This window comes from Ranitomeya imitator, chromosome 1 (genome assembly GCF_032444005.1).
Source record: "Ranitomeya imitator isolate aRanImi1 chromosome 1, aRanImi1.pri, whole genome shotgun sequence".
NCBI classification, from domain to species: domain Eukaryota; kingdom Metazoa; phylum Chordata; class Amphibia; order Anura; family Dendrobatidae; genus Ranitomeya; species Ranitomeya imitator.
The window spans coordinates 158,004,782-158,021,849 of record NC_091282.1 but is presented as its reverse complement, the minus strand read 5'-3'; the positions used below and the strand labels follow the sequence as shown (position 1 = coordinate 158,021,849).

The 17,068-nt window shown below is 44.4% G+C and overlaps 1 protein-coding gene across 1 annotated transcript in view; it reads left to right on the top strand.

The window, feature by feature from the left end:
- Positions 1-17,068, top strand: part of SKIC3 (SKI3 subunit of superkiller complex) — a 237,132-nt gene that overhangs the window by 104,245 nt on the left and 115,819 nt on the right. Inside the window, exons 18-22 of the mRNA XM_069751930.1 lie at positions 759-861; positions 1,342-1,518; positions 3,075-3,219; positions 8,367-8,445; positions 15,467-15,525. Coding sequence (XP_069608031.1) covers positions 759-861; positions 1,342-1,518; positions 3,075-3,219; positions 8,367-8,445; positions 15,467-15,525 — 563 coding nt within the window. The remainder of the gene's footprint in view (positions 1-758; positions 862-1,341; positions 1,519-3,074; positions 3,220-8,366; positions 8,446-15,466; positions 15,526-17,068) is intronic.

Here is a 17,068-nt window from a genome sequence, read left to right as displayed (position 1 = left end):
TATCTAATCATCTGGAGCCATTGGGCATTGCTGCTGCTGAATTATCCTCTTCCCATCCATGACAAACATGTAATATATGGACATTTCATTTGATCTTAAGATATATGTATATATTTATAATGATCTCTTAGTTTCTAACCGATTTTCCTGATCAGAGGCAAGAACGTGGCTATAATTGGTTACTTGGGTAGTGCAGATAGAGAATATGTCATCAGCTGTGGTCTATTCCGACAGAGTTTACATCTGGCTTCCACTGGGGCTGCTTAGTGATGGGGATGCCAGCTGTCGGACCCCCACCTATCTGATATTGATGACCTATCCTAAGTTATCATACACCCCTTTGAGGCCAATTCCACTCATCTGTTGAACATGTGCTGTGCTCGTATTGCTATCCCCACTCTGGCCTCCAGGGCGTCAGACCTGAGCTGTTTCATTGTCATATGTGAGGCCATTAACTCAAGTCAGGAGAACCAGCAGTCAGGTCGGGTATTGCGAGCACTGTCCGTGCTTAATGGCTGTGTGAAACTGACCTAAGCATAAGAACAAAATGTGACAATATGTATCTAACACTGGTGCCTTGGATCTACATCGATTGCGCAGGTTTCACACAATGTATTTTTGTTGATCCATGAACCATCAAATTAAGAGAATAGATACTGACATGATGGCACACCATGATTTTATGAATGGACTATTTCCCAATATTAAGGTCATTTCTCTTCATCTCAGTCATGATGTTAGCTTCATATGTCTTGCAGGGCTCGGTGAATGTCACCTAATGCTTGCTAAAGGGGCACTTGCTGATTTCCTAGATGGCAAAGCTGTAGATCTTATCGGAAAGGGTCTTGAGTATTTGACAAGGTCAGTGCTAAACACTAATGTCTATGTTTTATGCAATGTGCATAATAATGATTGCATCTGTCATCTCTACTTTTACCTATAAACATATTAAACCATATGTAATGCATGGCTTACATGTGATTGCTGCTTATTTTTAGAAATGAGCTAACAGATTTTTAGGACCCTGGTCCAGTGGGCAGGTCAGTATTCGATGGCGCCTGTACGTGAGCCCTGTAAGCCGTCTCCTACCCGCCAGCATCCTCGGCTTCTCTTTTGATTGGCCAGCTTGTGGCGACGTTATTATTTAGTGTGATACACACTTGACGTCGCACCAGGCCGGCTAATTAGAGCCGCCGATATCTGCAGGTAGGAGGCCGCTCACAGGGCTCCTGTCCAGCAGTCACAGAATACTCACCAGCCAGCTGGACCAGGATCCTGCAAATGTATTTACCATACTCATTTTCCATAAAAATAACCTTATTTTTCTTTTATAAATTCTAGAGCAGTCCAGCAGCGTCCTGACCTTTTATGCCTGTGGAAACTACTTGGAGATTCTTGCTCCTGCTTGCATCTAGTCTCCCCAGCCAAAGTCAGAGTTCATGTCATGGGTGCCATTGTAGGACAGAATACAGATCAGAAGCTACTGAATAAATCCGAGATCTTAGGACTTGGGGGAAGGTAGGAACTAAGTACTTAATTGTTAACACAGAATCTGTATGTAAATAAATTAAAAGCTGTTCTACTATACTAGATGGTGGCCCGATTCTAACGCATCGTGTATTCTAGAATATGCATGTCCACGTAGTATATTGCCCAGCCACGTAGTATATTGCACAGCCATGTAGTATATTGCCCAGCCACGTAGTATATTGCCCAGCCATGTAGTATATTGCCCAGCCACGTAGTATGTTGCCCAGCCATGTAGTATATTGCCCAGCCATGTAGTATATTGCCCAGCCACGTAGTATATTGCCCAGCCATGTAGTATATTGCCCAGCCACGTAGTATATTGCCCAGCCACGTAGTATATTGCCCAGCCACGTAGTATATTGCCCAGCCACGTATTATATTGCCCAGCCACGTAGTATATTGCCCAGTCACGTAGTATATTGCCCAGTCACATAGTATATTGCCCAGCCACGTAGTATATTGCACAGCATACAAAAAAACAGCCGCACTCAAGTCTTGGTTTCAACGTAGAAAGTTCTTTTGTTTTTATCCAAGTGCACAGGCACCACCACCAAATAATTTTTAGAGAGAACAAAACAAGTGATTGTGGACAACACGGTAACACATTTTATTGCACAGCGACGGAGTATACAGCACAGAGCCATGTAGTATACCGACTTAAAATAAAAAATAAACATATACTCACCCTCCGTTGAAGTCCTGGCCCTGTGTGCGGTGCACGCGGCAGCTTCCGGTCCCAGGGTTGGTATGGACGCAGGACCTGTGATGACGTCGCGGTCACATGACCGTGACATCATGGCAGGTCCTTGTCACATACCATCCTTGCCACCAGAACCTGCCGCTTGCATGAAGCGATTACCGGAGCGTCGCGAGGAGCGGGAAAGACGCCGGAATGTGAGTATATGATGATTTTTTATTTTTTTATTATTTTTAACATTAGATCTTTTTACTATTGAGGCTGCATAGGCTGCATCAATAGTAAAAAAGTTGGTAACACAGGGTTAATAGCAGCATTAATGGAGTGTGTTACACTGCGGCATAACGCGGTCCGTTAGCGCTACCATTAACCCTGTGTGAGCGCTGACTGGAGGGGAGTACGGAGCGGGCACTGACTGCGGGGAGGAAGAAGCGGCCATGTTTCCGCCGGACTGCGCCCGTCGCTGATAGGTTGTGGCAATGGTCGTGGGCGTTTTGCCACGACCAATCAGCGACTTGGATTCCATGACAGACAGAGGCCGCGACCAATGAATATCCGTGACAGAAAGAAAGACAGAAGGACAGACGGAAGTGACCCTTAGACAATTATATATTAGATTGCTACTCATATGGCAAATCATATGCCAGAAGGACAGGTTTAGTGCATAGAAGTCTATGGATACATTTGGTGTGTACTCTAGAAATGGTCTGCACCTATTCTTATCAGGGGTTTCATTGTTTCTACAAATATACTTTTCAATCATTTTCAATATAATTTCGGCAAGTTTGTAAATACATAGAGGATTGAGATACTGAGTTGGCATAACCCTGTACCTTACTCTCTGCAGGTGTTATGGTCGGGCACTGAAGCTTCAGCCGTCTGCAAACATATGGTGTGATCTTGGCATCAATTATTTCTACCAGGCACAGCACTCCATGATTTCTGATCACGCAGGAAGTAACTCGAGTGATTTATTGGAAAAGTCAGTGCAGGTAATGTGTGATGCTTAGGGTAATCCCACCACTGAAATCTGTATAGCCTAAGTACAGATACATTGTGTAGATGATGTTATCATCAGTTCCATAAAATTTGTCAATTTTCAATGAGGATTCTGTGCTGAAAATTCACAGCACAATATACCACAATTAGTGATGAGCGAGTGTGCTGTTACTCGAGGTTTTTGAGCATGCTCGAGTGTTCTCCGAGTATCTTGGGCGTGCTCGTAGATTGTTTGTGTCGCCGCAGCTGCATGAGTTGTGGCTGCTAGACAGCCTGAATACATGTAGGGATTCCCTAACAAACAGGCAATCCCTGCATGTGTTTAGGCTGTCTAGCTGCTGCAAATCATGCAGCTGCGGGGACTCACACATAATCTACTAGCAGGCCCAAATACTCGGAGAACACCCGACCATGCACGGAAATCTCAAGTAACGAGCACACTCGCTCATCACTAACCACAATACATGAGAGTAGAGTTTGGAAAACCCCTTTTACATGCACTGGAAAGAGTTGGTTCAGACAAAAGATCATATGATGGATTAAAAAAATCTGCAATCTGCTCTATTCTGCCGCAGGTCTTTTTTCGTTTACATTTTATCCATTGTTTCATATAACATAATTGAATTTTAGGCCATGTTCACACAGTGCGTTTTTTTCTGCGGAACCGCAGCGTTTTTGCCGCTGCGGTTCCGCAGCTGTTTTCCATGCAGGGTACAGTGTACTGTACCCTATGGAAAACAGGAACCACTGTGCACATGATGCGGGAATCGGGAAAAAAAGCCGCGCTGAATAGCCGCGGTAAAAAAGAAGTACCATGTCACTTCTTTTTTCGGAGCCGCAGCGGTTCTGCACCCATTGACCTCCATTGTGAGGTCAAACCCGCAGTAAAACCCGCAGATGAAAAAAATATCTGCGGGTTTTACTGCGGTTTGTGGTGCCGAACCGCTGCAGCAGGAAGTGCGGGGAAGCGGGCGGAAGTGCGTGGGCGGAGTGTGGCTGCCCCCCCGTGCTCCGATCCCGCCCCCCCGTGCTCCAATCCCACCGCCCCGTGCTCCGATGCCCCCCCCCAGTGCTCCGATGCCCCCCCGTGCCCTAATCTCCCCCCCTTATACTTACCCGGTGTCCGTCCGGCCGTCTTCTCCCTGGGCACCGCCATCTTGCAAAATGGCGGGCGCATGCGCAGTGCGCCCGCCGAATCTGCCGGCCGGCAGATTCGTTCCAAAGTGCATTTTGATCACTGAGATATAACCTATCTCAGTGATCAAAATAAAAAAAAATAGTAAATGACACCCCCCCCCCCCCCCTTTGTCACCCCCATAGGTAGGGACAATAAAAAAAAATTAAGAATTTTTTTTTTTTCCCCACTAAGGTTAGAATAGGGTTAGGGGTAGGGGTAGGGTTAGGGGTAGGGTTAGGGTATTTTCAGCCATTTTAACTGCATAGAAAACTGCATTAAAAAAAAGGATCAAAAAAGGACAAAAAAAGGACCAAAAAAAGGACCTGCATTTTCTGCCAAGAGCTGCAGTTTTTTAAAAAACAGTCCTGAAAAAAAAAGGATGGAAATCAGGAACGTGTGAACATACCCTTAGTGTGTTCTTTGTTTATCTGTAGCAACACAGATTTATAATGCAGAGCTGAAAGCACAGTTCTGCCAACAGTTACTGGAAATGGTGAAGAAGCTTTTTAACAGTTAGGCTGATTACCTGCCCTAAAGCATTACAGGACGTTTTTCCTGCATTACTGTACGGTGGTGGTTGTGCAGATCAGAAGCAGACTACCAGCGCAGGCATGTGGAACCATTACAGGGGTTATCCAGTTAGGCATCGGAGAGCCGACGGTCAATCTGCGTGACATCGCCAGTCACACCCCATCAACAGAGCAGAGCAGAAGATAAGCCTCTGCTCTGTCGACGTCATGTCAGCGGAGGCGGGAAGACATCAGCGCTGGGCAGATTAGGAACGAACCGCCTGATAGTTCACGTTGAAGAGGTTGTCCCTCACAAGATCAGGGATCCAGAGCCGATGTTGATTGTTACTTACACAATTATTATATAGTGCAGCTTGAATTGTCCATCAGTCCTGCAGCAGTCCTGGGTAGTGATATGGAAAATTGGAAAAAGTAGCACCAATTTAGGAAAAAGCACAAACAAATGTATTACTGTGCTAAAGTGTTATTAGTTTATTTTTATCAGTGAATAAAAATTTGGTGTGACTATCTATTGCTTTCAAAATAGCATCAGCTATTTGATATACACTTGCATCAAGCCAGGGATTTAGCAGAATTTTTGTCAGGTGTATGACTAACCAGCTATACCAAACAAGTCTAGCGGTTAGGATTCCTGGTTCTCACCCAGGCGGCCCGGGTTCGACTCCCGGTATGGGAAAGTACCCTTTATAGGCTGAACTGGATGGCTATAGGCTGAACTGGATGGACAAATGTCTTTTTTCGGCCTTACTAACTATGTTACTATGTAAGTGATCATCATTTTCATATGTAGGTTGAAATAAAGTCATTAACAGAAAGAGCTGTTTAGGAGGCTTAAAATTGTGTGAGGAACAGCCAAACTGCTATAAAGTGAGGCATTGTATGACAGTTTTGTGTCACATGCCACACACCATGGCAAGTCTGAGAACAGCAACAAGACACAAGGTAGTTATACTGCATCAGCAAGGTGTCTCCAAGGCAAAGGTTTCAAAGAAGACTGGGATTTCAAGATGTGCTGTTCAAACTCTTATTAGGAATGCGCTAATAGCTTCAGATAACTCCTTATCTGAATAGCTATAGCACTTATTGAATAGCTGCATCGGGAACCCGGATGCCTGGAGCGCTCCCAATAATCAGCTGTTTGGAGCCGCAGCTGCATGTGTCGCGGCTATGTGACAGTTGCAACACATTAATGGAGAGCCTGTTTGTTGGGCTCTCCATGCATGTGTTGTGACTGCCACACAGCTGTGACATATGCAGCTGCGGTGTTGAACAGCTGATTATCGAGAGTGCTCCAGGTGTCCGGGTTCCCGATGCAGCTATTCGGTAAGGGCTATAGCTATTCGGATAAGGAGTTATACGAAGCTATTCTCTCATCCCTACACGTTACCGTATGCTTATTTCCCTTTGAAATAGAAAGATGTCCAGCAGTGGCATCAACTCAGAACTGACAGTGACAGCAATCGGTGGGACCCAGCTAGACTCTGGTCAGAATTTTTCTACATTTAGGAACTGTGGACAAAAAACATATCTTCAACCTGGAAACAAGACCAAGTGACCAAACTATGCACAAAAACATAGGAAATGGGTGCAGAAAAATGGCAGCTAATGCACTGGACTGATGAGTGGAAATATGATATATTTGGCTATAAAAAAAAATTAGTTTGCTCACAAAGGGCTGGAGAGCGGTACAATACTGATTGTCCTCGGGCAGCAGTGAAGCATGGTGGAAGTTTCTTGCATGTTTGGGGCTGCATTTCAGTAAAGTAAGTTGGGGATTTGAACAGGATTAATGGTGTCCTTAATGCTGGGAAATATTTTTAGGTCTTTAAAATTCAAATCTCTCTTAGTCCCAAAGTGTGTTTGTTGGGCTATGTAGGAGACATTGGAAATTCATCCCCACTACAGCTGGCTATAGCTAACCTACTCTGACATTTTCATCAGTGCAAAATCTGTGCCCCTGTGTGGAACTTTATGGCATGGCTTAACACCCTTATATCATCTGGCAAAATGCCACGTGTTGGATAGAGTGGTACAAAGCACCACTGGAGTGATGAATCACGCTTCTCTGGCATCTGATGGACAAGTCTACATTTAGACACTGTCAGGAAAACCTTACCTGCCTGACTGTATTGTGCCAACTGGAAAGTTTGGTGGAGGCAGGATAATGCTATGAAGTTGATTTTTAGGGGTTGGCTTAGGTCCCTCAATACAAGTGAAAGGAAATCTTACTGGTTCGGCATACCAACACATTTTGGACAATTGAAGCTTCCAATGTTGTGGGAACAGTTTGGGGAACTATTTTTCTCTCTCGCTTCATTGGGGGACACAGGAAATCATGGGTGTATGCTGATGCCACTAGGAGGTAGACACTATGCAAAAAAAAGGTTAGCACCAGGATGACTATGTCCTGTGCACAAAGCAAGGTCCATAAGGAAATGGTTGGGATAGTCTGGTGTGCAGGAAACTGACTAGCCACGCAGAGCCCTGATCTCAGCCGATCTAACACTTCTGAGATCAACTGGAGCAGAGATTGTGAGCCCGGCCTCTCCTGAACATCAATGTCTGACCTCACAAATGCTCTTCTGGACAAATGGGCACAAATTCCCACAGATACAATCTCCAAAATCTTGTAGTAAGCATTCCTAGAAGAACCTAAGCTCTAATGCCTGTGAATGTAGGACAGGATGTTATAAAAGTTCCTGTTGGTAGAATGGACCCAATATTTTTGTCCACATAGCGTGTATATACAGTTTATATATGTAGACAGTCTTGTACAACATGCTCGCCATTATACTGAACGTAACTTGGCAAGACATTTTTAGAATCTTTTTACATAACATTCATGTGATGCTCATGGTTTATAGCATACCTTCAACCGGTCGGGTGCACCTGAACCACATGTTTATTACTGTGAAAAAGGGATTTATAAGTGTAACAGCACAAAAGCTACTAGTGAGATACGCCTTATCAGTATTTTATGCCAGGGCTGTATGACATTTCTACTTTGTTAATTTGCCTTGCAGGCTTTTTTTGGTCTGTTAATGGTTTCTGCACCGTGATTTTCCCACTAGGGCAGCTATGTATTCTGCGTCACACCACACACATATTGTGATGAAAGTGGTTTGCCAGCTTATGCTTTTATATTTTCCATCTGTCGATGGGTTAACAACAGCCGACACACAGCTTGGTGACATATTGAACATAAAAGTTCTGTCTTTTACTATTTCATTACAATAAAACAACTGCTGTTTTAGGATAAATGACATTTGAGCTAGAATGATTGACGTCTTCCCAATTTTATGTGACAAGTTTGCTGAAACCCTATTTAAGCATTTAGTCATCTTCTGTGACTTTCTAAAATGTTGAGTTTTCTAACCCTAACAATACAAGTCATTTGTCTAACTACATATATTTTCTATCTCCTGGCATTCAGTGCATTAAGAAGGCGATCATGATGGACAGCAGTAATCACCAGTACTGGAACGCACTCGGTGTTATTTCTTGCTCCAATGGTGAGATTCCTTCCTTCCTTCCATCCATCCCAGTAATTACAAGCTTCTGACATCATAGCGACTGTCTTGCATCAGATACTGTGTTTGTCTCCCAAATGAATCCAAGAGAGGCTTCTGCGACCTAGAGGTGCTTTGCGTTCTGCAGATATGTAACCCTACCCATAGTCATCAGAAAAGCATATTAAAGCCCCGAGATTACTATCAAAAATCTATGTCAACCTCCTAAACTCTAAAATCAATACTAAACCCATGTTTCTCCATTCTTGGGAGGTTGAACTCGGAATTCCTCTATCATCTCAGGACATACAGAGAATTTGTTCCAACTCCCATGGCTTTTCTAGATGCATCGTACTCCAAGAATCTGCTTATAAAATACTATCACGTTGGTATTATTGTTGTGAATTCTGCTTTTGGGCTCCCTCAGGTGGTTGTAGATGGTAATGCAGTTGTGCCTGGACTGCAGGATTGGACAGGTGTATCTGCTAATTGCAAAGCTGACTGGGGTATTTAGCTTTGCAGGACTCATTAATCCCTGCCAGTTGTCAATGTACTAACTGCCAGTAATGGTTCTCTCCTGGCCTCTCCTGCCTGCTGCCATTTCAGCTAAAGATAAGTGTCTTATTCTTTTTCTTAGGCTCACAGGCTGTGTGTCTATTTTTCAGTGCTGTTCATAGTTTCTATTTTGTTCCAGCTTCGACTGTCCTGTTGTTTTCTCAGTGTGGTTGGATTCGCTGGAGTTGCAGATATACTCTCCACACCTTTAGTTAGGTGGTGTAGTTTTTGTATTTTTCTGCGGTGGATTTTGTAGATTTTGTGCTGACCGCTCCGTATCCTGTACTATACTTTCCTATCTAGGTAGAAGTGGCCTCCTTTGCTAAATCTGTTTTCCGCCTGCGTGTGTCTTTTCCTCTCCTACTCACCGTCATTATTTGTGGGGGGCTGCCTATACTTTGGGGGTCTACTCTGGGGCAAGTCAGTTTTCCTATTTTCCATCTTTAGGGAAATTTAGTCCTCCGGCTGTGTCGAGGTGTCTAGGTTGTATAGGTACACCCCACAGCTACTTCTAGTGTCTGTGATAAGTTCAGGGTTAGCGGTCTGTATAGTTACCACTACTCCAGCGAAGGTCTTTTCATGTTGTTCCAAGGCCGCCTGATCATAACAGTACAACTGGCCAACAATGAGTTAATTGCATCTCAGAAGAAGGGAGGAAAGGTTTTGAGCCATTTTTTTTTTCCTTAGCCTGTTTTGTCTTTTCCTCCCTCTTAAACTCTGGGTGGCTGAGGAACCTAGTACTAACATGAATGTTCAGGAGTTAGCTTCTCGTGTGGATCAGCTTGCTGCTAGGGTAAAGGGTATTTCAGATTATATTGTTCAGACTCCTGCTTTAGAACCTAAGATTCCCAATCCTGATTTATTTTTTTTCGTGACAGATCCAAATTTTTGAGTTTCAAAAATAACTGTAAACTGTTTTTTGTATTGAGACCCCGGTCCTCTGGTGATCCCATTCAGCAGGTTAAAATCATCATATCCCTGCTGCGTGGTGACCCACAGGATTGGGCATTTTCACTGGAATCTGGCAATCCTGCTTTGCTTAATGTTGATTCTGGGGTTATTGTATGATGAGCCTAATTCTGTGGATCAAGCTGAGAAGACCTTGTTGGCCCTATCTCAGGGGCAAGAGGCGGCTGAATTGTATTGTCAGAAATTCAGAAAATGGTCTGTGCTGACTAAATGGAATGATGATGCTTTGGCGGCAATTTTCAGAAAGGGTCTTTCTGAATCCGTTAAGGATGTTATGGTGGGGTTTCCCACACCCTCCAATCTGAGTGATTCTATGTCTTTGGCCATTCAGATTGACCGGCGCTTGCGGGAGCGCAGGGCTGTGCGTGATATGGCATTATCTTCAGCACAAGGTCCTGAGCCTATGCAGTGTGATAGGATTCAGTTTAAAACGGAACGACAAGGTTTCAGACGTCTCAATAGGTTGTGTTTTTATTGTGGCGACGCTTCTCATGTCATTTCTGTCTGCCCTAAGTGGACAAAAAGGGTCGCCAGTTCATTTACCATCAGTACTGTACAACCTAAATTTCTGCTATCTGTGTCCTTGATCTGTTCATTGTCGTAATTTTCTGTCATGGCGTTTGTGGATTCAGGCGCCGCCTTGAATTTGATGGACTTTGATTTTGCTAGGCGCTGTGGTTTTCCCTTGCAGCCTTTGCAGAATCCTATTCCTTTAAGGGGCATTGATGCTACACCCTTGGCTAAAAATAAGCCCCAGTTTTGGATACAGGTGACCATGCGCATGGCGCCAGCCCACCAGGAAGATTGTCGATTTCTGGTGTTGCATAATTTGCATGATGCTGTCGTGCTGGGTTTCCCGTGGTTGCAGGTCCATAATCCTGTTTTGGATTGGAAATCCATGTCTGTGACTAGTTGGGGTTGTCAGGGGGTTCATAATGATGTTCCTCTGATGTCAATCGCCCCTTCTTCCTCTTCTGAAATTCCGGAGTTTTTGTCTGATTTTCAGGACGTATTCGATGAGCCTAAGTCCAGTTTCCTTCCACCTCATAGGGACTGCGATTGTGCTATTGATTTGATTCCAGGCTGTAAGTTTCCTAAGGGTCGACTTTTCAACCTTTCTGTACCTGAACATACCGCCATGCGGAGTTATATTAAGGAGTCTTTGGAGAAGGGGCATATTCGTCCATCCTCTTCACCGTTGGGAGCGGGGTTCTTTTTTATTGCTAAGAAAGATGGATCTTTGAGACCCTGTATTGATTATCGCCTCTTAAATAAGATCACGGTCAAGTTTCAATACCCCTTGCCTTTGCTTTCTGATTTGTTTGCTAGGATTAAGGGAGCTAGTTGGTTTACTAAGATTGACCTTCGGGGGGCTTATAATCTTGTTCGTATAAAGCAGGGTGATGAATGGAAAACTGCGTTTAACACGCCCGAAGGCCATTTTGAATACCTTGTGATGCCATTCGGACTCTCTAATGCTCCATCTGTTTTTCAGTCCTTCATGCATGATATCTTCCGGAGTTATCTTGATAAATTCTTGATCATATATTTGGACGATATTTTGATTTTTTCCGATGATTGGGAGTCTCATGTGCAGCAGGTCAGGATGGTATTTCAGATCCTTCGTGACAATGCCTTGTTTGTGAATGGGTCTAAGTGTCTTTTTGGGGTGCAGAAGGTTTCCTTTTTGTGCTTTATTTTTTCTCCCTCATCTATAGAGATGGATCCTGTTAAGGTTCAGGCCATTCATGATTGGATTCAGCCCACATCCGTGAAGAGCCTTCAGAAATTTTTGGGTTTTGCTAATTTTTATCGCCGTTTCATTGCTAATTTTTCCAGCGTGGTTAAACCCTAAAACTGATTTGACTAAGAAGGGCGCTGATGTGGCGAATTGGTCCTCTGCGGCTGTCTCTGCCTTTCAAGAACTTAAACGTCGTTTTTCTTCTGCTCCAGTGTTGCGCCAGCCGGATGTTTCTCTTCCGTTTCAGGTTGAGGTTGACGCTTCTGAGATTGGGGCAGGGGCCGTTTTGTCTCAGAGGGATCCTGTTGGTTCCTTGATAAAACGTGTGCCTTCTTTTCCCGTAAGTTTTCGCCTGCGGAACGCAATTATGACGTCGGCAATCGGGAGTTGTTGGCTTTGAAGTGGGCGTTTGAGGAGTGACGACATTGGCTTGAGGGAGCTAAGCACCGTATTGTGGTCTTGACCGACCATAAGAATTTGATTTACCTCGAGTCTGCCAAACGGTTGAACCCTAGACAGGCTCGATGGTCCTTGTTTTTTCTCGTTTTGATTTTGTGGTCTCGTACCTTCCTGGTACTAAGAATGTTAAGGCTGATGCCCTCTCTAGGAGTTTTTTGCCTGATTCTCCTGAGGTCTTGGAACCAGTCGGTATTTTGAAAGAAGGGGTGGTCCTTTCTGCCATTTCTCCTGATTTACGACGGGTTCTTCAGAAATTTCAGGCTGACAAACCTGACCGTTGTCCTGTGGGGAAACTGTTTGTTCCTGACAGATGGACTAGTAGAGTGATTTCTGAGGTTCATTGTTCTGTGTTGGCTGGTCATCCTGGTATTTTTGGTACCAGAGACTTGGTTGGTAGGTCCTTTTGGTGGCCTTCTTTGTCGCGTGATGTGCGGTCTTTTGTGCAGTCCTGTGGGACTTGTGCGCGGGCCAAGCCTTGTTGCTCCCGTGCTAGTGGGTTGCTTTTGCCATTGCCGGTCCCTGAGAGGCCCTGGACGCATATTTCTATGGATTTTATTTCCGATCTTCCTGTTTCCCAAAGGATGTCGGTTATCTGGGTTGTTTGTGACCGATTCTCTAAGATGGTTCATTTGGTGCCTTTGCCTAAATTGCCTTCTTCTTCTGATTTGGTTCCGTTGTTTTTTCAGCATGTGGTCCGTTTGCATGGTATTCCGGAGAATATTGTGTCCGACAGAGGTTCCCAGTTTGTTTCTAGGTTTTGGCGGGCCTTTTGTGTCAAGCTGGGCATTGATTTGTCTTTTTCTTCTGCATTTCATCCTCAGACAAATGGCCAGACTGAGCGAACTAATCAGACCTTGGAGACCTATTTGAGATGCTTTGTGTCTGCTGATCAGGATGATTGGGTGGCTTTCTTGCCATTGGCGCCGAGTTTGCCCTTAATAATCGGGCTAGTTCGGCTACTTTGGTTTCGCCTTTTTTTTGTAATTTTGGTTTTCATCCTCGTTTTTCTTCTGGGCAGGTTGAGCCTTCTGACCTTCCTGGTGTGGATTCTGTGGTCGACAGGTTGCAGCAGATTTGGGCTCATGTGGTGGACAATTTGGTGCTGCCTCAGGAGGAGGGTCAACGTTTTTCTAACCGTCGTCGGTGTGTTGGTTCCCGGCTTCGGGTTGGGGATCTGGTTTGGTTATCTTCCCGTTATGTTCCTATGAAGGTTTCTTCCCCTAAGTTTAAGCCTTGGTTTATTGGTCCTTATAGGATTTCTGAGATTATTAATCCGGTGTCCTTTCGCCTGGCTCTTCCGGCCTCTTTTGCTATTCATAATGTCTTCCATAGATCTTTGTTGCGGAAATATGTGGAGCCCGTTGTTCCCTCTGTTGATCCTCCGGCCCCTGTGTTGGTCGATGGGGAGTTGGAATATGTTGTTGAGAAGATTTTGGATTCTCGTTTTTCGAGGCGGGAGCTTCAGTACCTTGTCAAATGGAAGGGTTATGGCCAGGAGGATAATTCTTGGGTTTCTGCCTCTGATGTCCATGCCGCTGATTTGGTTCGTACCTTTCATCGGGCTCATCCTGATCGGCCTGGGGGCTCTGGTGAGGGTTCGGTGACCCCTCCTCAAGGGGAGGGTACTGTTGTGAATTCTGCTTTTGGGCTCCCTCCGGTGGTTGTAGATGGTAATGCAGTTGTGCCTGGACTGCAGGATTGGACAGGTGTATCTGCTAATTGCAAAGCTGACTGGGGTATTTAGCTTTGCAGGACTCATTAATCCCTGCCAGTTGTCAATGTACTATTGCCAGTAATGGTTCTCTCCTGGCTTCTCCTGCCTGCTGCCATTTCAGCTAAAGATAAGTGTCTTATTCTTTTTCTTAGGCTCACAGGCTGTGTGTCTATTTTTCAGTGCTGTTCATAGTTTCTATTTTGTTCCAGCTTCGACTGTCCTGTTGTTTTCTCAGTCTGGTTTGGATTCGCTGGAGTTGCAGATATACTCTCCACACCTTTAGTTAGGTGGTGGAGTTTTTGTATTTTTCTGCGGTGGATATTTTGTAGATTTTGTGCTGACCGCTCCGTATCCTGTACTATACTTTCCTATCTAGGTAGAAGTGGCCTCCTTTGCTAAATCTGTTTTCTGCCTGCGTGTGTCTTTTCCTCTCCTACTCACCGTCATTATTTGTGGGGGGCTGCCTATACTTTGGGGGTCTACTCTGAGGCAAGTCAGTTTTCCTATTTTCCATCTTTAGGGAAATTTAGTCCTCCGGCTGTGTCGAGGTGTCTAGGTCGTATAGGTACACCCCACGGCTACTTCTAGTGTCTGTGATAAGTTCAGGGTTAGCGGTCTGTATAGTTACCACTACTCCAGCGAAGGTCTTTTCATGTTGTTCCAAGGCCGTCTGATCATAACATATTATACCCCGGAGAGACTTTTTAATTTAGGCCTTGCTGATTCTCCAATGTGCTGGAGATGTAAGCCTTCTAGAGGTACACTAAACCACATTTTTTGGTCTTGTCAGAAACTTCAGTTCTTCTGGCATCAAATCAATGAATCTATGAGAGCCATAGGAGTTTTGAAATCGGACCTCACTGCCCCAGAAGTCCTTTTGTCTCTTCCCACACCAAATTTTAAACCTGAAACATGATCTCCCACCTCTACTGCTGGGAGCAGCAAAACATCTGATTACCTTAAAATGGAAGCAAACAACCCCCCACCATCCCTGGAGAATTGGATTGAGAAGGTTAGGGATATTTTTCGACTGGAAGAATTGACAAGCTGGGAAACGCTCTCTCACGACCATTTCCTAAAGATCTGGTCTCCTTGGTCCAACTGAATTGGAAAAAATTAGATCATTATCTGACTTCAATTTTTCTTTTGTATACTACAGAGTCTCCCTCCCCTATTTCAGCTTCAGTAAACAAACTTATTATTTCTATTTTGATGTCAACATTTTTCTTATAATTTGAAATTCAGCTGCAAATTGGTACGCATATGCTGGTCTTATGCCAACGCTGAACTACAAGTGACACCTGTTCCGTCGTTCCGTTTGGTTCTCTCGTTACATGGGTTATCTATAAACGCATAACCTCATTTGTACTACAAACATTTGCTCCTTATAAGTCATGTTGTGATGAGTGTTATATGTTTCTTTTGTTAAAACTATAAATAAAGAATTGAAAAGAAAATAGAAAAGCACATTAAACTACAGCTGAAGTGCATTTGATTGAACACTTGACAGTCATATTAAGGTTTGGGGATCCACTTTTTCTTTTTTTTAACCAATTGTATTAAATTAGGTTACTTTGAATTTTCAGATATCAACAAGGCTCTTGCTCAGCACGCTTTCATCAAATCAATCCAGTGTCAGCAAAATGTGAGTCTTTGCTTTTCAATTTTAACATGAAGTTATGTGACATGTATTTGTATGTGTCTTCTCCCGTTCTTGGCAATGTTCCGGTCACACGACTAATCAGCATAGTCTGCTCTCAGTTTCTTCTTTATGCTAGTTAGTTGCTTTCTTTGCTTTCCCAATAGACATCTCATAGACTAAAGGCCCCTTCACATTAAGCGACGCTGCAGCGATACCGACAACGATCCGGATCGCTGCAGCGTCGCTGTTTGGTCGCTGGAGAGCTGTCACACAGACAGCTCTCCAGCGAACAACGATCCCGAAGTCCCCGGGTAACCAGGGTAAACATCGGGTTACTAAGCGCAGGGCCGCGCTTAGTAACCCGATGTTTACCCTGGTTACCAGCGTAAAAGTAAAAAAAAAAAATCCATACTTACCTACCGCTGTCTGTCCCCGGCGCTGTGCTTTCCTGCACTGGCTGTGAGCGCCGGCCAGCCGGAAAGCACAGCGGTGACGTCACCGCTCTGCTTTCCGGCCGCTGTGCTCACAGTCAGTGCTCTGCACTCCTCCTGCACTGGCTGTGAGCACAGCGGCCGGAAAGCGGAGCGATGACGTCACCGCTCTGCTTTCCGGCTGACCGACGCTCACAGCCAGTACAGGAGGAGTGCAGAGCACAGCGCCGGGGACAGACAGCGGTAGGTAAGTATGTAGTGTTTGTTTTTTTTTCCTTTTACGCTGGTAACCAGGGTAAACATCGGGTTACTAAGCGCGGCCCTGCGCTTAGTTACCCGATGTTTACCCTGGTTACCAGTGAAGACATCGCTGGATCGGTGTCACACACGCCGATCCAGCGATGTCCGCGGGAGATCCAGCGACGAAATAAAGTTCTGGACTTTGTTCAGCGACCAACGATCTCCCAGCAGGGGCCTGATCGTTGGTCGCTGTCACACATAACGATTTCCTTAACGATATCGTTGCTACGTCACAAAAAGCAACGATATCGTTAACGATATCGTTATGTGTGAAGGTACCTTTACACTGCTAAAGCAACTCCTTGCCTTAAAGAAAAAAAACATAAAAAGCAGGCACCACCCATGTAGTAGGGAAAAATAGGAGCTAAACATTTCTAAAGAAAGCAAGTATATCAACACACACAAAAATAAAGAGGTAAGGTGTGCAGGACCTGCTATATAGTGTGGGTCATGTACTCTGAATAACGCCTGATATCATTTATTAGTTGAATCAGTACAAACACGGTAATCCTTGTGGCAAAAAAAATGCTTTACAAATATTTTGAAAATTGCAGAAAACGAAATACAAGTGTGTAAAGTACCAAGTGCCAAGAAAATCTGCAGTAAATGAAGGTCCAAGAGAATAAAACAAATAAAGTTTACCAATATATAATAATAAATGAATATGTAAATAATACGAAAGTGAATGCTACAAAGGAAAATAAGGAAAATAAGGAGGTATGTGTAACCCTGCCCATACAGAAGGCGCTGCATGAGCCAACTAAGCTGATTGCAGTCACGTAATCTAGAAGAGGATTGAAACGTACTTGGAAATG